General features: G+C 39.5%; 1 protein-coding gene across 5 annotated transcripts in view; it reads left to right on the top strand.

The window, feature by feature from the left end:
- Nucleotides 1–16,539, top strand: part of LOC126248359 (histone-lysine N-methyltransferase EHMT2) — a 267,727-nt gene that overhangs the window by 211,431 nt on the left and 39,757 nt on the right. For all 5 annotated transcript variants that reach the window (XR_007545465.1, XR_007545466.1, XM_049949279.1 and 2 more), the window contains one exon: nucleotides 6,537–6,615. Coding sequence is in view for 3 of the 5 variants with exons in the window: in XM_049949279.1 (XP_049805236.1) it covers nucleotides 6,537–6,615 (79 nt within the window). In the remaining 2 variants the exon portion in view is untranslated. The remainder of the gene's footprint in view (nucleotides 1–6,536; nucleotides 6,616–16,539) is intronic.

The raw sequence follows: 16,539 nt of genomic DNA, 5'->3' as shown, positions 1-16,539 counted from the left end.
AATCAGATTTATTGCATTTGAGATATAGACATACTCATAAATTGCATTAGTGATGTGATGCCTCTTGAATATGAACAGATCAACATCTTAATAAAGAGAGAGAGGAGAATAACATACATATACAACTATAAAACCTAGCAATGCGGATGGGCACTTCCCCTTAACTGAATGAGAGCACAAGATTCTAGATCACATACTTTCCATCAGTATCTAATCACAAAAATAATGCGAGAATGTGCTGCAATGCTCAGTGGGTCAACAGCCACCCGATTAACTTCTGTAAACTGCAAGGCTGATAGTGCTACAGCCGGAGTTGCGTATATTACCTATTCTGCTCTTCTGCTTTATGACAGGGTCCCCAGGCGGCTGTTCTCATTATGTTGTTATGCCAATCAGGTGTGATGTTGCTGAGCCACAGTGACACATGTATATGACACAATTCTGCGAAATTATCTGGAGTTTCGGATAAGGTATGCAACTACTCCGCAATTACTCCGTATCGCACGGTGCAGAGTACTGCACCCTTATTGGACCGACGCCGATATGAGAGTGTCATTTCTACCAAAATCTAGTGTGTCTTGTGGCTCTGTTGCTGTGGCTGTCCAATCACAACTTTTTAACAAATTTTGCACCAATGAGTGCTAGTCCCAAACACTGCGTGTGTCAAATCAACCTGGCCAGTTGCGGTCACTAGTTGGAGTTGCCACTTGTCTGAAAAACTTTCAGGTGCGACCTTGGCACCAGCGTCTAAATGGACACATTCCGTTCCTCTGTCCCACACTCAAAAAATACAGAGTCAGGGATTTGTGGAGGTACATTCCTTGCTGGCAATGTTGTCTGCGATGCTTTTGTGAACTCAGGGTGACACGACTGAGGGGAAACAGCATCTCCCTGCATTATTCAGTTTGGGGAGACATTCTGCTTGTCTTGCAGTGTGCTGCTGGAAGTGCCCCCTGCCTGTCGACCGCGTCAAAGCCTTGCTGCTGGAGACTAGCCTGGTGGGGCCAGCACCTCCTGGGGTGCTGCAGGTTTTAAAATTCGACCTTTGGGCTAACACGCTGCTGGCTTCACGCCACCAGCTCCCTGAGTAAAATCCCACATGAAACTCTGTCCACAAAAATTATGTGCACTTAACGCAATGTAGTGTATTCTCATTTCTCATCCATTAGCCACATCTGTTGATACAGAGTGATGAACTGCAAATTTGTTCACACCAGTGCTGCTACTTGTCATTACTGACCTAATTAATTATTCAAAAATGCAAAGTGGAAATTGATGTGAGCCTTGCATTCCCAGTGCATGGCCCATATATGTTACCACCTTGCAAATTCGTTATTGGAGTCAACATTTTAATACTTTGCCAGAACCTTTTTCCTTAATCTTTATTTCAAACAGCAAAATTATATCTTCAGATGAGTTAATTTCACACTGTTGGAGCTGTGGGGATTTACGCCAAAATACCTGCGAGGATTTGACCCATTTTCCCATTTTCTGTGGAATGCGCTGTGTTTATTATGTGGACAAACAGGAATTATTATTTTTTTGTGAAAGTCAATCTTAAATGCAGTAATGTCAGTGAGTTATTTGTTGATTCTTCCTTTCAAAAGCATACACTGTACACTGTTCAAGTAAAACATCAGGGAAGGTACATGTAAGTAGTAAAAAACAGACTTACTCTTTTCTCATATCTGGAGTAAACTCCCGAGGCAAACTTTCATGGAACAAAAAGTTACAACAAACCTGCCGCTTGGTAGTCAATTCTTGAATCAATGGCAGGCAATTCAAAAACTTGATGCAGGTATTTACCCCACCTGGAGCTTACCACCATCTACCCTATGCCCAATCCAGTGATGCAGAACTTCATTGTTGAGGTAACAATGAATATCAAGGTAAGAGGTACCTGTGGCAGTCTTCTTACAGAAGAAAAATGACACCATGATGATGTTCAGTGGCCCATACTCTCATATTGCAATGACTAACCCTTCCAGATAAATGGAAGGTTGCTTTATTGCTGAACATCAGCTTGGAGTTGAAATGTCATCTTGTCATCTCTGTCACATTTTGTCAAGGCACTGCACACGTAAGGCCAACTGGTAGGCAGAGTGCTAAATCTGTGAGTTAATGGTGTTCTATTCATGCATCAGTCATATTCATACATGTAATACTTTGGAAAATATATAGCTTTAAAAACAAAGTGCTCTTTCATTATAGCCTTATATTAAGAAAGCCATTCCATTGAACTTTAAGCAAATAAAAGTAGCACAAACATCCTTCACTGAAATTTACAGACTTTTAAAAGTTGTCCAAAACTAAAGCTCATATAATGTTTGAATTTTGAACAAAATTCTCATGAGTTGTTATAACTTAATGTCGTGTCATATCCTATGAGATATACGTAATGTATCACTAGCACAGGGAATTGTTCCAAGCACATTAAAATACATCATTGTTCAACATCATTATATGAAAGGTGACAGAAAAAATCCAAATAACTGTCCAGTTTCATTACAGATATCTTTTTATAATATATTTGATACATTAATGTACTCAAGAGTAAAATCACACGTAAGTAGAAACAATGTTCTGTACTTAGCTCATTATGATTTGGATTTCATAAAGGTCTCTTGACTGAGAACTCACTTTATACATTTGCTTACCAAAAACTATGAGCCTTAAATATCACCAACAGTAATTTTTTGTGATCTGTCAAAGGCATCTGATTGTGTATACAATAACAGACTTTTAGAAAACTTTTAGGAAAAAAGATGTTTTCTGGAATTAATGATGTTACAAACAACATTTTTTACTCAAAATTAATGAAAAGAATTAAGAACCTGATATTGATCTATTTTGAAAGGAGAGAAAATTTTGTATAACATTTTGTTGGTATGCTTGTTGTGTCAAGTCGAAATAAAAAAAATCATCTGCATCATGAACAGTTGACTGTCATACTACTGCTGCAGTGGTCTCATATGGAAATAATTAGCCTGTGATTGGTTGACCTATGTCATCGTGATGTTATGCTGTCAGTGATTGTGTCGTCAATGTTTTTCAAAGAAGTAATAAGTGTTTTTTTGCAAATAGCCTCTCCCATAGTTTTGAAGAAAAGCATTGTAAATTCAGTTCTGTGCAACAAATGGAATAATAGCAACAATTAATGTAGCACATGAATGATGATTTGTACATATTGATGAAAATTTGGAAATTAGAAGTGTATATATCTGAGAGGTTGGTAGAGTTTTTTGCCAAACCCGGTCAATTTGGAAGACCAGAGTGTCCACAACATACTTTTCATGAAGCTGTAGAAGAAAGTGCAGCACTCGGTTACCAAGAATGTCGAAATAAACCTACTGGTTCATGTTTACAGTAACCTGAATGGGTAACCGAAAGTCACGAGACAGAAAACACACCTAAAATATCACGGAACCACCTCTGGGGTGAACTAACACTCCATACATTGCAGTTTAAATGTGTCATTCGGCTGTTGATGCACTCAGTGACTTCCATCATTTGAAAAGAGAGAAAACTGTGAGTCGTTGGACCACATTACGAATGTTCAGTCAGTTACTATATAGCAGGGCTTAAAAACTGGCCGGTTTTGAGCGCAAGTACTCGCGTCTGCTCAGGCACGTGCTCGCGAGCAGCTGCAAGGTCGCGGAGTAGGAGGGAGGGGAGGGAGGGCAAATGCGCGCGCACGTTTGAATAGGGCCGCAGCGTGCCTATTGAATTCGCGCCGACTGTGTAACGTTTAAAGTACTACGATCAGCTCTTAACAGTCACTTTGCTGGTTAAGAATCATGTGAAGTCGCCGTTGTGTAACCCCAACCATGCTTTCGCAGTTCAACCCCCACTGGGAGGAATTGTATCTGTTTACTGAAAAAGATGGTGTTGCAAAATGTTTAGTATGTCACAAAACGCTGAATTCTTTTACGAAATTTAATTTGCAGCGACATTATATGTCGTACCACGCGAAAGACTACGGACGTGGAAAATGTAATTGACCAGATCGTGCACAGGAAGTTATGAAACTTAAAAGGAAGCTATCCGAAGAAGATCTGGACGACGAAGAAAAATCAACTGAGGCAGCTCTCAGAGTGGGTTACAAAATTGCTTTGCTTTTAGCAAAATCCCTGCGCCCCTTAACTCATGGCGATTTAATAAAAGAATGTTTGGTAATTGCAGCGGAACATTTGTGTCCATGTCAAGTTGAACAGTTTCGGATTGTGCCATTATCTAACATGACCATTATGAGTCGCATACAGGAGATGGCAGACGACGTCCAGAGCCAGCTTGCAAATATTTGTAAAGATTTTATGGCGTATTCTCTAGCTATGGACGAAAGTGTTGATATCACTGGAACAGCGCAGCTTGCCATATTTATTAGAGGTGTTAGTCGAGATCTTCAGGTGAGGGAGGAGCTCCTCGATGTAGCAGCCATGAAGAACACTACAACCGGAGGTGATATTTTAAGTAGTGTTGAAGAAAGTGTTGAAAATATAGGATTGTCGTGGAATTCTTTAGTTTCAGTGTCTACAGATGGTAGAGGCATACACTAAGCTAATAAAATTATGTGGCACGTGTACATTCTCCTTTATTTGTTTCATTTGTCGCAGTAATAATTCGTGAGTGATATCCCTGCAGGTGGCCGCGGACTTACATCGACTGGCGGTAGCTGCTGTGTGCCCCACGTGACTGTCCCCACTCTCCGCTCTGGTCCGGTAGTGGGGGGTAATGTGCTCGCGCTGCTCCATGCTCGCGCCTTGCTGCTCACAGCTTGCTCCGCGAGCACGTATGTTGTGAAGCCCTGCTATATAGTTTCTACTGAGTGAGGTGGCGCACTAGTTAGCACACTGGATCAAATTCAGGAGGACGCTGGTGCAAACCTGCACCTGGCCTTCCTGATTTAGGTTTTCCGTGACTTCCCTAAATAACTTCAGGCAAATGCCAGGATGGTTCCTTTGAAAGGACACAGCTGATTCCCTTCTCCATCCTTCCCTAATCTGGGCTTGTGTTCTGTCTCTAATGATCTCATTGTTGATGGGCATTAAACACTAAACTCCTCCTCCTGTTTGTGTAGTTTCTATGTTATTTTACCTGCTGAAGGTGTGCATGTTTAAGGACTACTATCAATAGTGACTATTTTCAAGGCACCCAGCTTCAAATGTCTGTTTTAGTCAGTTCCATTGCAGTGTTCGCACTGGAACTGATAGAGACAGGCCTGAATTTACTAACACCTGCAATTCCTGTTGAGTTTGAAACCAGTTATTGACATAGTGTGACACTGGCTCCTGTCCCCCTGTTGCTTAAGAGCTTATGACCACTGCTCTTAATGTGATGTTACATAGCTGCAAGTGGTATACTGTTCCTTGTAGACAGCAGCATACAACAATAAAGTGGGCAACTTCATTCACTGTGTGGTCATGTGCACTTCCAAATGAAATACTTCACTGCCATTACTTCCATCAGTGGAGGAGGATTGCATGACCACCTGGTACCAGTTCTACACTATCTGCAGCATGCCAAAGTGACCATTGTGCTCTTTTAAGGGGTGACAAAACTACAATACTGGAGCAAATATTGTACTCAGTGTTTAAGCTGTCAGTGTCTCAGAAAGAAGTTTGGTATATAGCCACAAAAATTATTGATCATTTCCTCAATAACATAAAAATGTCACAAGTTTAAGAGTAAATTGCATGTCTACTCTGAAGTTGTTTCTTCTGTATAACCCATTGGTGATTAGTCTTCTCCATGTAGCCAGCATACAGCTGTACACACAAACACATCATATATACAAATTTTGTAAACTGACTTGTTTCACATTGATTTGATAGGAGTCTTATAAATGATCTACATGACATGTAATCAACCTACACACCAGTTTTAGATACTGAACAGGCAGGAAGATGGGCAGCAAAGAGTGAAGTCAAGTACAAAAGAAGGCAGGAATAATAACTGAAGAGTGCTTAAAATCAGTAAAAGGAACATACTGTTATTAGGATAGTAACCCAAGCCAATATGGAAAGTAACTATGGTTTTGAGACATTAGACAACAGAGAATGAGATTTGTGTGGTGGAAAGGGGGGGGGGGGGGGGGGGAAGAGCCATAGTTCATTGTAATGTCTTCAGTATGGATGAATGGGTAGTGTAAGAAACAGGGGGCTCAAGAATAATATTCCTCTTATTATTATTAATGACCATAGGAAAATTATATGTTAAAAAAAAAAAAAAGAAGTTGGTATCTCTAGTGATTTTGGAGACACTTGCCAAGCACTTGTGATTCTATATATATTACGTTTCCATCATAAAACAACAAGAATTGCCAGTGCAAATGATTGTTTTTCCATTCCTACTCGTCCCAGTACACAGTAAAGTGTTTTCCCACGCATTGTGATCATTTCTTTATGTTTTTAAAAAAGGAAAGAGCTATGTTTGAATGATACTATAAAGTGTGTGGTGACTATCTTGCATTGCATTTACAATTGTATTTGTTTTTCAAACCGAATGGAATTCTGAAATACAGTGTCTTTCTCTTACAGATACATTGGAGAGATCATTACAGACTGTGAAGCTGATAACAGAGATGATGATACTTACCTCTTTGATTTGGATAATAGGGTGAGACATATTGTGTGATTCAGTTTCTAACTATACTTCTTTTGGGTGATTATAGTTGGGACAACAATTAACAAAACACTTGAAATAGGGATGAATTTCCATATGCCGATCAGTAGCTGAGTAGTATGTAAGGAGTGAGTACCTGATTCTTGGTCTGTAAGTGCACACATGTATATTACATACTTGTTTCTGATAGTAATGTTACAATTAAATGCAATCAAGAATTTTATAAAAGAGTAAGGAAAAATTCAGTTTTCCATGTTCTATCTAACTACCTCATACGGCAGCTTTTTGAGATACTCATTTACTTGTTTCTGTAACTGTTCTTAAATTCCCTTCTAAATAATTAAGTAATGCATTGGTATGGTATTTTACTTTGTGTTCCATTGTGTTCGTACACTGATTTGCATAATTAGCAGAAGTTAAACAACAGCAATAACTCAAAAATATAAATCAGTTGTCATGAACATGGATGTTTTTACTACTGCACTGCTACACAGAACTGCCAAATTCAAATCAGCAGCACAAGTTACTTACAACCTGTCAACAGAGGTTGACATGAAAACCACATAAAATTGCGTAGAATAATATTATCACTTGCCTAGTATGTATATTCAAAACTTAATTATGTGTCTCTGTATGTCCATCTTTTTAGAGATGGTTGCAGGACTCAGCTGTTTGACACAGGATGTCAAATTACACAACCTTCAGTGTCTAGTTTCAAAATTTATTTTATTTGCCTACCAGTTTCAGCATTTTACTATGCCATCTTCAGGCCCCTGACCGATGTGTAGGAAGATCAAAATTGGGCCAGGAATACTGGTATTACTAGATTTTTGGTAGAGAGATCACTACGACCACCATCTGCCTGGTTGGTTTCCTGAATAATGCTGGAAAGTCAGGAATAGATCCCTTTCAGTTCAACAAAAAGTTCCAAACACAGAGTGAAGGCTTCAAATTGTTTCTTCTGTCATTTCTGGTTAAAGAAATATGTATTCACTCATTGTTGCCTTTTAAAACTGTATCAATGATAATTATATGATTTGTTCATCCATCGACCAAAAATATATGTGTGTTTCAGTGGATGGTCAGAGATGGTGCCCTATTGTGTTTCATTTTGAGTGCTGTAATGTCATAAAAAAAAGTATTTTGTGAATTTGTGTACAAAGTAGTACTTAACTGCTACAGCATTGAGGCAGTAAAATCTGTAGCAGTATGCTGTCCCCCCCCCCCCCCTTTCTCACCTCTCAGCTCTTTTGTGGGTACATGTGTGACAAGTATGGGCTTGAAACAATTGCAGCATTTCTCTCTCGCTCTTTCCCATGCTGTAAATCCCCAATCCCCCAACTGGCTATCTCTTCTCAGATTCCTAATGTTTGATCACACATGCATGCTCACTGTGTGGACAACTAATCCTTCCAAAAAGTCAGTGCTAGAGCCAATCATATGTGATAGGTTGTCGGGTATGTGCTTGACTATAGCCCTGTTACAACGTAGGTCTTGCGTGGTGAGTGTGCTAGTTGTTATCTCCCCATGTAAGTCAAAAAGTTGGTAGTTGTTCTGTTGCAGCACCAGGGCTCTGACCAAAACAAGGAACCAAACAGTTTACTCAGTATTTGCTTTTCCTAGGGCAGATGGTGATTCTTTTAGAACAGTGAAACTGCAGTTTTTTGACACTGGAGAATATCAAAGATAAGTTGTGGAAATAGCCAACATGGAAAAAATGCATTACATATCTCTAATGATTAAACCAGTAACAACCAGATCTCAAGCACTCTGAGCCAGTACCCCTTGAGGAGATATTCCTGTCATCCTCCCTTGCACAAAAGCATTAATGTGATCCAAGACACTATCTTTCACTGAGATCTAACATTCCAGTTCGACAAAAATGTCAGAGCAAACCTCGATGATTCAAAGGAAAACCAGGTTGATACATGTTCTTTCATATCTACATTTAAAAGACACATCGTAATGAAAAATTAAAGTTGTGCATTATAGATGTGCTATCCCCTGCCACTCATGAGATATTTTTGATGTTTACATTATGATAATATATCATCTCACTGTAGGAACTGCCACAGAACTCCACATGACAACCACCCATGCCAACAGCCTCTGCAGTGCACAATATGACCTGACCATCATTCTCCCCAAACACAAATTTACCTGATTTTTAAAGCAAAAAATGAAATATGGGAATGTGAAACAATTAACCACCTGTAATACCTTGAAGATTGAAAAAAAGTACAAATATCTTCTTTCAGTTGATATGATAATGAAATCTGCTTGGGCAACAGCTAGCACATCCCCCTGTTTCAAGTCATTAACTACCTACATATCGATAAGCCATTATAGAGGGAGAGGTTACACCTGGCTTGAACACACCCATTTTGTGCCAGCAGATAAATTTATGCTGCAGCAGCCTGAGACACTCTTCTTCACTAGCATTGCTTGGGTGGGGGCCATCTGGGACAGTATCCTCCACAATTAAATAAGTCACTTGGTAAAAAGGCGTATGGGTATCAGACCATAGAACAGTTTGGTTATCTGTAAATGTAGACTGTTCTGGAATGCACTGCTGATGAAATCTTCATAACCTTCCATCAATGTGGCTATGTTGAAATCCTGTGATGATTCAATGATTGTCACTCTCACACTCTTCTGGTGAAGTGTTGAGATTATGTGTACATCCCACCTGAGTGGCAGAATTTTAACACAGCCACCTAGATGGAAGCCTGAGAAGATTTCATCAGTTTTGTTATCTTAGTTCCTGGATATGCAACCCAAGAAACACTCACAAGAATTAAAATCTTCCAAAGAAATAAAGAAAGAGAAAGGAAAAAGTGTAAACCAAAACACATTAGAGGAGACCGTTTGACTCTGAATCTTTCCTATAAGTATGGATATTATGTTTGTCCTTCAGAAGCTCAGGAATGAACATCAACTTAACCTAACTGCTTTTCATCTTTGTCAGTCCAACTCCTCTTGTAATCATTGTACAATGGAACATTAATAATCATTACTACCATCTGGCTGAACTCAAGCAGTTGTCCCCCTTCTCCACCATACATGTAGCACTGCAAGAATCACAGTTACACAGCCCGAAACTAACATGTTTTTAGTCATGTTCGAACTATGTGGAGAGTGCTTCGGGAGTCTGTGCACATTAGTACAATCATCTGCTTTCTGCAAGCAGGTACTTCAAGCTGTAACTGTTAGAACTGTCTGCCTTGGTACAAGTTACACACATCCTGTCCAGAGCTGAAAGATCTAGTACATCAATCAGCCCCCTCCTTCCCTCCCCCACCCACCCTTATTTATCCTGCTGGGTGATTTCAACACCTACATACCTACCTACATACATACGTACATACGTACATTACATACATTCATTAATCCTTGTTCCATAGATCATGAATACAACATTCCATAATGGTGTGGAATGTGTCACTATAATATAAGTTACCCACAGTGAGAGTGCAACTAGTAGATGATAGTTAGTCCTGTGGCTTTTCCTTCATTTTTCCTTTGATGAATATAGGAACCTCAATGCATTTTAGAACATCAGCATATGGAGCTACTCAAAAGTAACTTCTTTATGGTGTGAGCTGTTAAAGGATTAACTCTGGAATCACTTATTTCTTGATTCAGTGGCATACTGATTTAATTTTCTTTCTCTGCTTAACCTACAGTTATTTTTTTCATAATATCCAGAATATTTTGGGAATGTGATCCCATTAAGTAGCATGATAAAGGAAATGCTTAATATGCTACAAAATATTAATGGACGGGGGCGTATCATTTTCATTGGACACTGGTCTTGATGGGTATAAAATCTCAATGTGTGTGTGTGTTCCACTGTTTGATGAAGTGCAAAATATTCCCCCATCACAAATTCTTCCAGCATAACCAATTTCAATAATAGTAAATAATCCATCAGCCTAGCAACATGCCATTAATATAACAGGGTGGTATGATTTGTAATTGAGGTATGTTGAATGACTGTTTGCCAGTTTCTCAGATTTGACTTGTTTGTGTGTGTAACAAAAAGCTGCTCAGGTGTAATCCTGCAAGCTCACAACATCTTTCCTGATTTGATTTGATAGGATGCACTTCTTGTACAGAGATTCACAGAGAGAAATCCTCAAGAAGTAGAACACATCATATAACAAGAATACATGTTGCTTCCATGGATCCTAAGTGGAATGGTCCTCATTCATGTGGAATAAATAAAAATCTGAAACATGTTTTCATTTAAGAAGTGATACCAATCGTGTCACAAAACATGTAAATGTACAATAAACTGAGGTGCATATGATGCTACTTTGGGTATTGTAGCCATGCATCATCCGATAGAAAGCAAGTTTTTGACACTCACTCACTCACTCACTCACTCACACACTCACATTGGTCACATTACTGCACTGAAGACATAAAGAAGTCAGATTTTACATAATACTCACATTATTTAATATTATACATAATATATACATCAGTTGGTTCTGCTAAGAAATTCATCAAAGTAGTCAAAGAAGTTGCCCACCAATACATCCTTTAGGCTCCTCTTAAATTGAACTTTATTAATAGCTACAATTTTTATAGTTGCTGCCAAGTTATTGAAAATGTATGTTTCTGACTAATGGAATGAAGTAAGGAATTTTAAACCTGCATGTTGACTATTCTTATTTCCAATACCGATTCCAAAAAATGGTTCAAATGGCTCTGAGCACTATGGGACTTAACTTCTGAGGTCATCAGTCCGCTAGAACTTAGAACTAATTAAACCTAACTAACCTAAGGACATCACACACGTCCATGCACGAGGCAGGATTCGAACCTGCGACCGTAGCGGTCGCGCGGTTCCAGACTCTAGCGCCTAGAACTGCTCGGCCACCCCGGCCGGCTACTGATTCCAAACTGTTGGCTTGAAAGAGAGATACATTCATTAAGAAATAAATATAATGAAAAGCAGTAGTTAATATACTCAGCCTTGAACAGGCCTCTGCAGGACATTCTTGTTTCCACATCACAAGTGATTTGTGTTGCACTCTTTTGGATTTGGAAAACTTTAGCTTGGTTGTTATCCCTAAAAATGATCCTGTATTACATTAAGAAATGAAAGTAAGTGAAGTATCTTAGCTTTTTTTATTTTTATACCAGTAATGTCTACAAATAAAGATTTGTTTAGGTGCTTCAGCAGTTATATTGTATGTTCCTCACAGTTGATTTTATTATGAAATTGTATACCAAGAATTTAACACTCTCAACCTCTTCTAACTACTCGTCATATTTTAGAAATATACTGGGAGGAAATCTCTTCAAAGTTCTGAACTGTATAGTACATTTGTGTGCAGAACTGCAATGGTATCCAGTTGGTAACCAGTCAGCAATTTAGAGGACCTACTTGTTTTGTACCACTTGAATAGTCTCATGTGTGGATGGCCTTAGTGTCACACATGGCAGCTCCTCTTTGCAGTTTTAATTTTGTACCTGTGATACAGTGGTTCGTCCACAATGTTCTTTGCGACAGCGACTATATGCCAACCATTTTATCAATACCATATTCAAAATCCAGTGATACCTATGAAAAGCCATTTGGGATGCAGGCTCTTGTAGCCTACATCATAATATCCCAAGAAAAAGATATTGACAAGATATTACAAGAAACAACAAGTATGATAATCCATGCAGCACATAATGCAATACCCTATTCATCCGCACCATCTCTATGCAACTATCTCCTACAGAGCTCTCAAAAAAATACTTGAAGACCTCGTAAATAGATAATGTGCATTACAATGGTGAGAGGGACGTTATGGTCTATCATCTTGTCATTGGGCTGTCATCTTGTCATTTTTGCTAATCTTGTTTTTGACTTTGTGGAGCTAATCAGTTGTACGGAAGTGCATCCAAACCAAACCACTGTCAGATTCTGTAGCCACATCGTTCATCTTCTGTCTACCAATCTTTTCCGTGCAACTTATCTTCCTGTCATGAGTCTGAGAACATTGTACCTTTCTCCTCTCACGATGTTGTCAAAATATTCTAGCTCCCTGCTTTTGATTGTGTTCTTCGAATACTTATTCTTCTTGATTCACCTTAGAAGTTCTTCATAGGTAATTCTGTGATTCCAGGATATTTTTTAACACTCGTTGATATAGCCACATTTGGAATTCCTCAGTCTTCTTCATTGTGAATTATATAACATTTAATCATTTGGAGTCTTAGTTGCAAGTTTGAATTCTGCTACTAATCTAATTTTGTACAAATGATCAGTCACAAGCTTGTACATTGAAGAGCCAGAGAAACTGGTACAGCTGCCTACTATTGTGTAGGGTCTCTGCGAGCACCCAGAAGTGCACCAACACAACACGGCATGGACTCGACTAATGTTCGAAGTAGTGCTGGAGGGAATTGACACCATGAACCGTGCAGGGCTGTCCATAAATCCGTAAGAGTGTGAGGGGAGGAGATCTCTTCTGGACAGCAAGTTGCAAGGCATCTCAGATATCTAGAATGAGATTTTTCACTCTGCAGTGGATTTTGCACTGATATGAAACTTGCTGGCAGATCAAAACTGCGTGCTGGGACGAGACTCTAACTCGGGACCTTTGCCTTTTGTGGGCAAGTGCTCCACCAACTGAGCTACCCAAGTCTCAGTCCGGGACAGTTTTAATCTGCCAGGAAGTTTCATATGAGCCTATACTCCACCGCAGAGTGAAGATCTCATTTCGGAAACATCCCCCAGGCTGTGGCTAAGCCATGTCTCCACAATATCCTTTCTTCCAGGAGTGTTAGTTCTGCAATGTTTACAGAAGAGCTTCTGTCAAGTTTAGAAGGTAGGAGATGAGTTACTGGCAGAATTGAAGCTGTGAGGACGGGTCGTGAGTCGTGCTTGGGTAGCTTAGTAGGTAGAGCACTTGCCTGCGAAAGGCAGAGGTCCCGAGTTCGAGACTCAGTCCGGCACACAGTTTTAATCATATCAGATATGCTCACTAATGTTCATGTCTGGGGAGTTTAGTGGCCAGTGGAAGTGTTTAAACTCAGAAGAGTGTTTCTGGAGCCAGTCTGTAGCAATTTAGGATGTGTTTGGTGTTGCATTGTCCTGCTGGAATTGCCCAAGTCCGTTGGAATACACAATGAACATGAATGGATGCACGTGATCAGACAGGATGCTTACATATGTGTCACCTTTCAGAGTCATATCTATATGTATCTGGGGTCCCATATCACTCCAACTGCACGCGCCCCACATCATTACGGAGCCTCCACCAGCTTGAACAGTTCTCTGCTGACATGCATGCTGGATTCGTGAGGTTGTCTCCATACCCGTACACATCCACCCACTTGATGTAATTTGAAACGTGATTCATCTGACCAGGCAACGTGTTTCCAGTCATCAACAGTCCAGTGTCAGTATTAATAGGCCCAGGTGAGGCATAAAGCTTTCTGTTGTGCAGTCCTCAAGGGTACACAGGTTGGCCTTTGGCTCCAAAAGCCTATATTGATGATGTTTTGTTGAATGGTTTGTATGCTGATGCTTGTTGATGGCCCAGCATTGAAATCTGCAGCAGTTTGTGGAAGGGTCGCACTTCTTGCAGGTTCTTTTTTCGGCCACAGCAACATCGGAGATTTGATGTTTTACCAGATTTCTGATATTCACAGTACACTCGTGAAATGGTCGTATGAGAAAATTCCCACTTCATTGCCACCTCAGGGATGATGTGTCCTATTGCGCCGACTATAACACCTCTCTCAAACTCACTTAAATCTTGATAATCTCCTCTTGTAGTTTCAGTAACCATTGTAACATCTGTGCTATACACTTTTTGTCTTATATATGCGTTGCCAAATGCAGCGCCATATTCTGCCTGTTTACATATCTCTATATTTGAATATGCATGCCTGTACTAGTTTCTCTGATGCTTCAGTGTAGTTTAATCAAACAGTGGGAACATGAATGTGGAAACAATATGTCACTTTAGTGTATGGGCATACAACTGCAACATAATAGTAGGAATTTTTTACCTACTGGAATTCCAGAATTTTAGATAGATGAGACCTACATACCCTTCCTTTTGATGTAGCTGAATTATTGGAGACGCAATATGCCAAAATGTCGGCCTCGAGCAGTTTTACGCATCATTAAATTTTAATGGTGTACACTATCTTATCATTTGACACCCATCAGATGGAGATATATAATGCGCCTTTTACAGACTGATTGGTCAACAACACACAAGTGCAATGCAAAGATACATCCCCAGGACCAGGTACTATAGTATACACAATCAAATACTTCACGACCTCAATGATAATTTTAAAAAAATTTTTAAAAAAATAGTGGTTATGTTTAACAATGTGTGGCTAGAGGCATCTTTTGCCTCCCAGTAGACAGAAATTATCATTGTACCTGGTAAAAATCTACATGATATTTACTGCTACAGACTGAACAATTCATCAATGACGCTATGCAAACTGCTGGAATGGGTGGTAAATCATAGGCTTTGTTGATGCTGGAAACAAGAAATTGGCTTTCACAATTTCACTGTGGATTTTGAAGATCCAGATCCACAACCAACAGACTTTCATGATCTGACTCTGTCATCAGTGATGCCTAATAGTAGTCTCCCTTGATTTACAAAAATTGTGAGATACAGTATGACAACACCACATCTTCACTTCCAAGGCATTTTACCCAATTGTGTTAAGAATTTAATATCATATTGACATTTACAGGCGATTGTTGGTATGGTCCTAAATAATCAACTTGTGTAGGAAAATAGAGTTACAAGAGTTAAATCTTTAGCACTAGCCTTTTCACAATTGCCATAAGTGGGATTATCACAAGTTCAAGACCAAATATGTCATCTGCCTTATATGTAAATGACTTCTGTCTGTACTAAATTTCTATTTTACTATGCTGTGAAGGTTGTCATTTTCAATATTGGCCATTCAGGAGAGACATATTTTGGTCCAAAATTATGGGTATTGGCTTTTTATCTATGAAACTCAGGGTCATACTCTTCTGTAGAACTTGGTCCACCTACCTATACCCTGAGTCATATCTTGATGATCAGCTGCTGGGAGCAGTAGACATCTTTCACTTTTTAGGGTTGCTATTCGCCCATAAAGTGACTTGAAACAGCTCAAGACAACCTATAAGTGGAAATTAAACTCCTTGTGCTGCCACAGAACACCTCTTGGGGTGCAGATTATCAGATTCTAGTACAATTTCACCATGACTAATTTTGTCTTGATAGGTTATGGATGTGTTGTCTAGGGGTCTTTCCTGGTGAGCCCTGCTGCTATTCTCTAGGTGGAAACAAGGATTCTAACTCTGAAATATCCCTCCAACAACTTCTAATTAATTGTTTGGTTAAGACTGTTCACAGGCCCAGACTACTTATTACTCCCCTTAGTCATAACTCATAACATCCATTGCCTTATGGATCACTCAAAAATGGGAAAAGCAACAGATTGACTAGAAGACATCCTCGCCCTAATATGCCTGTCTACCCCTCAGACAGTTTTCCCCTGTGTTATAGTCCTTGACATATTGTCTCCAGTGTGGCACGGAGGATCGCACAGATGCTAGTGTCCATCAGTGTTGGTTAGAGTTAGCATTCCATGACTACTCAACCTTTAGTCCAATATATACCAATGGCTCCAAGACTATAGAAAGACTGCTACACTGTTGTTAATATTTTTATGAACAACACTCCCTTTTTACTGTATGCAGTATCTGCTCAGCTGAAGTAATAGCAAACCTCAAGAGATCTCATCGAGCTAAAACTTCCACTTGCCACAAATGTCATGTGCCGATTCTTGTAGTAGGAAATCAGAAATTACTTAGTCGTCCATTAATCTCACTGTATTCTAGAAGTCATTTCATGTGATGGCATCACAGCCTTTGGATCCTCT

The sequence above is a fragment of the Schistocerca nitens genome, chromosome 3 (genome assembly GCF_023898315.1).
Source record: "Schistocerca nitens isolate TAMUIC-IGC-003100 chromosome 3, iqSchNite1.1, whole genome shotgun sequence".
Lineage (NCBI taxonomy): Eukaryota > Metazoa > Arthropoda > Insecta > Orthoptera > Acrididae > Schistocerca > Schistocerca nitens.
Note: the sequence above shows the minus strand (reverse complement) of the source record. Positions and strands in the feature narration are given on the sequence as shown.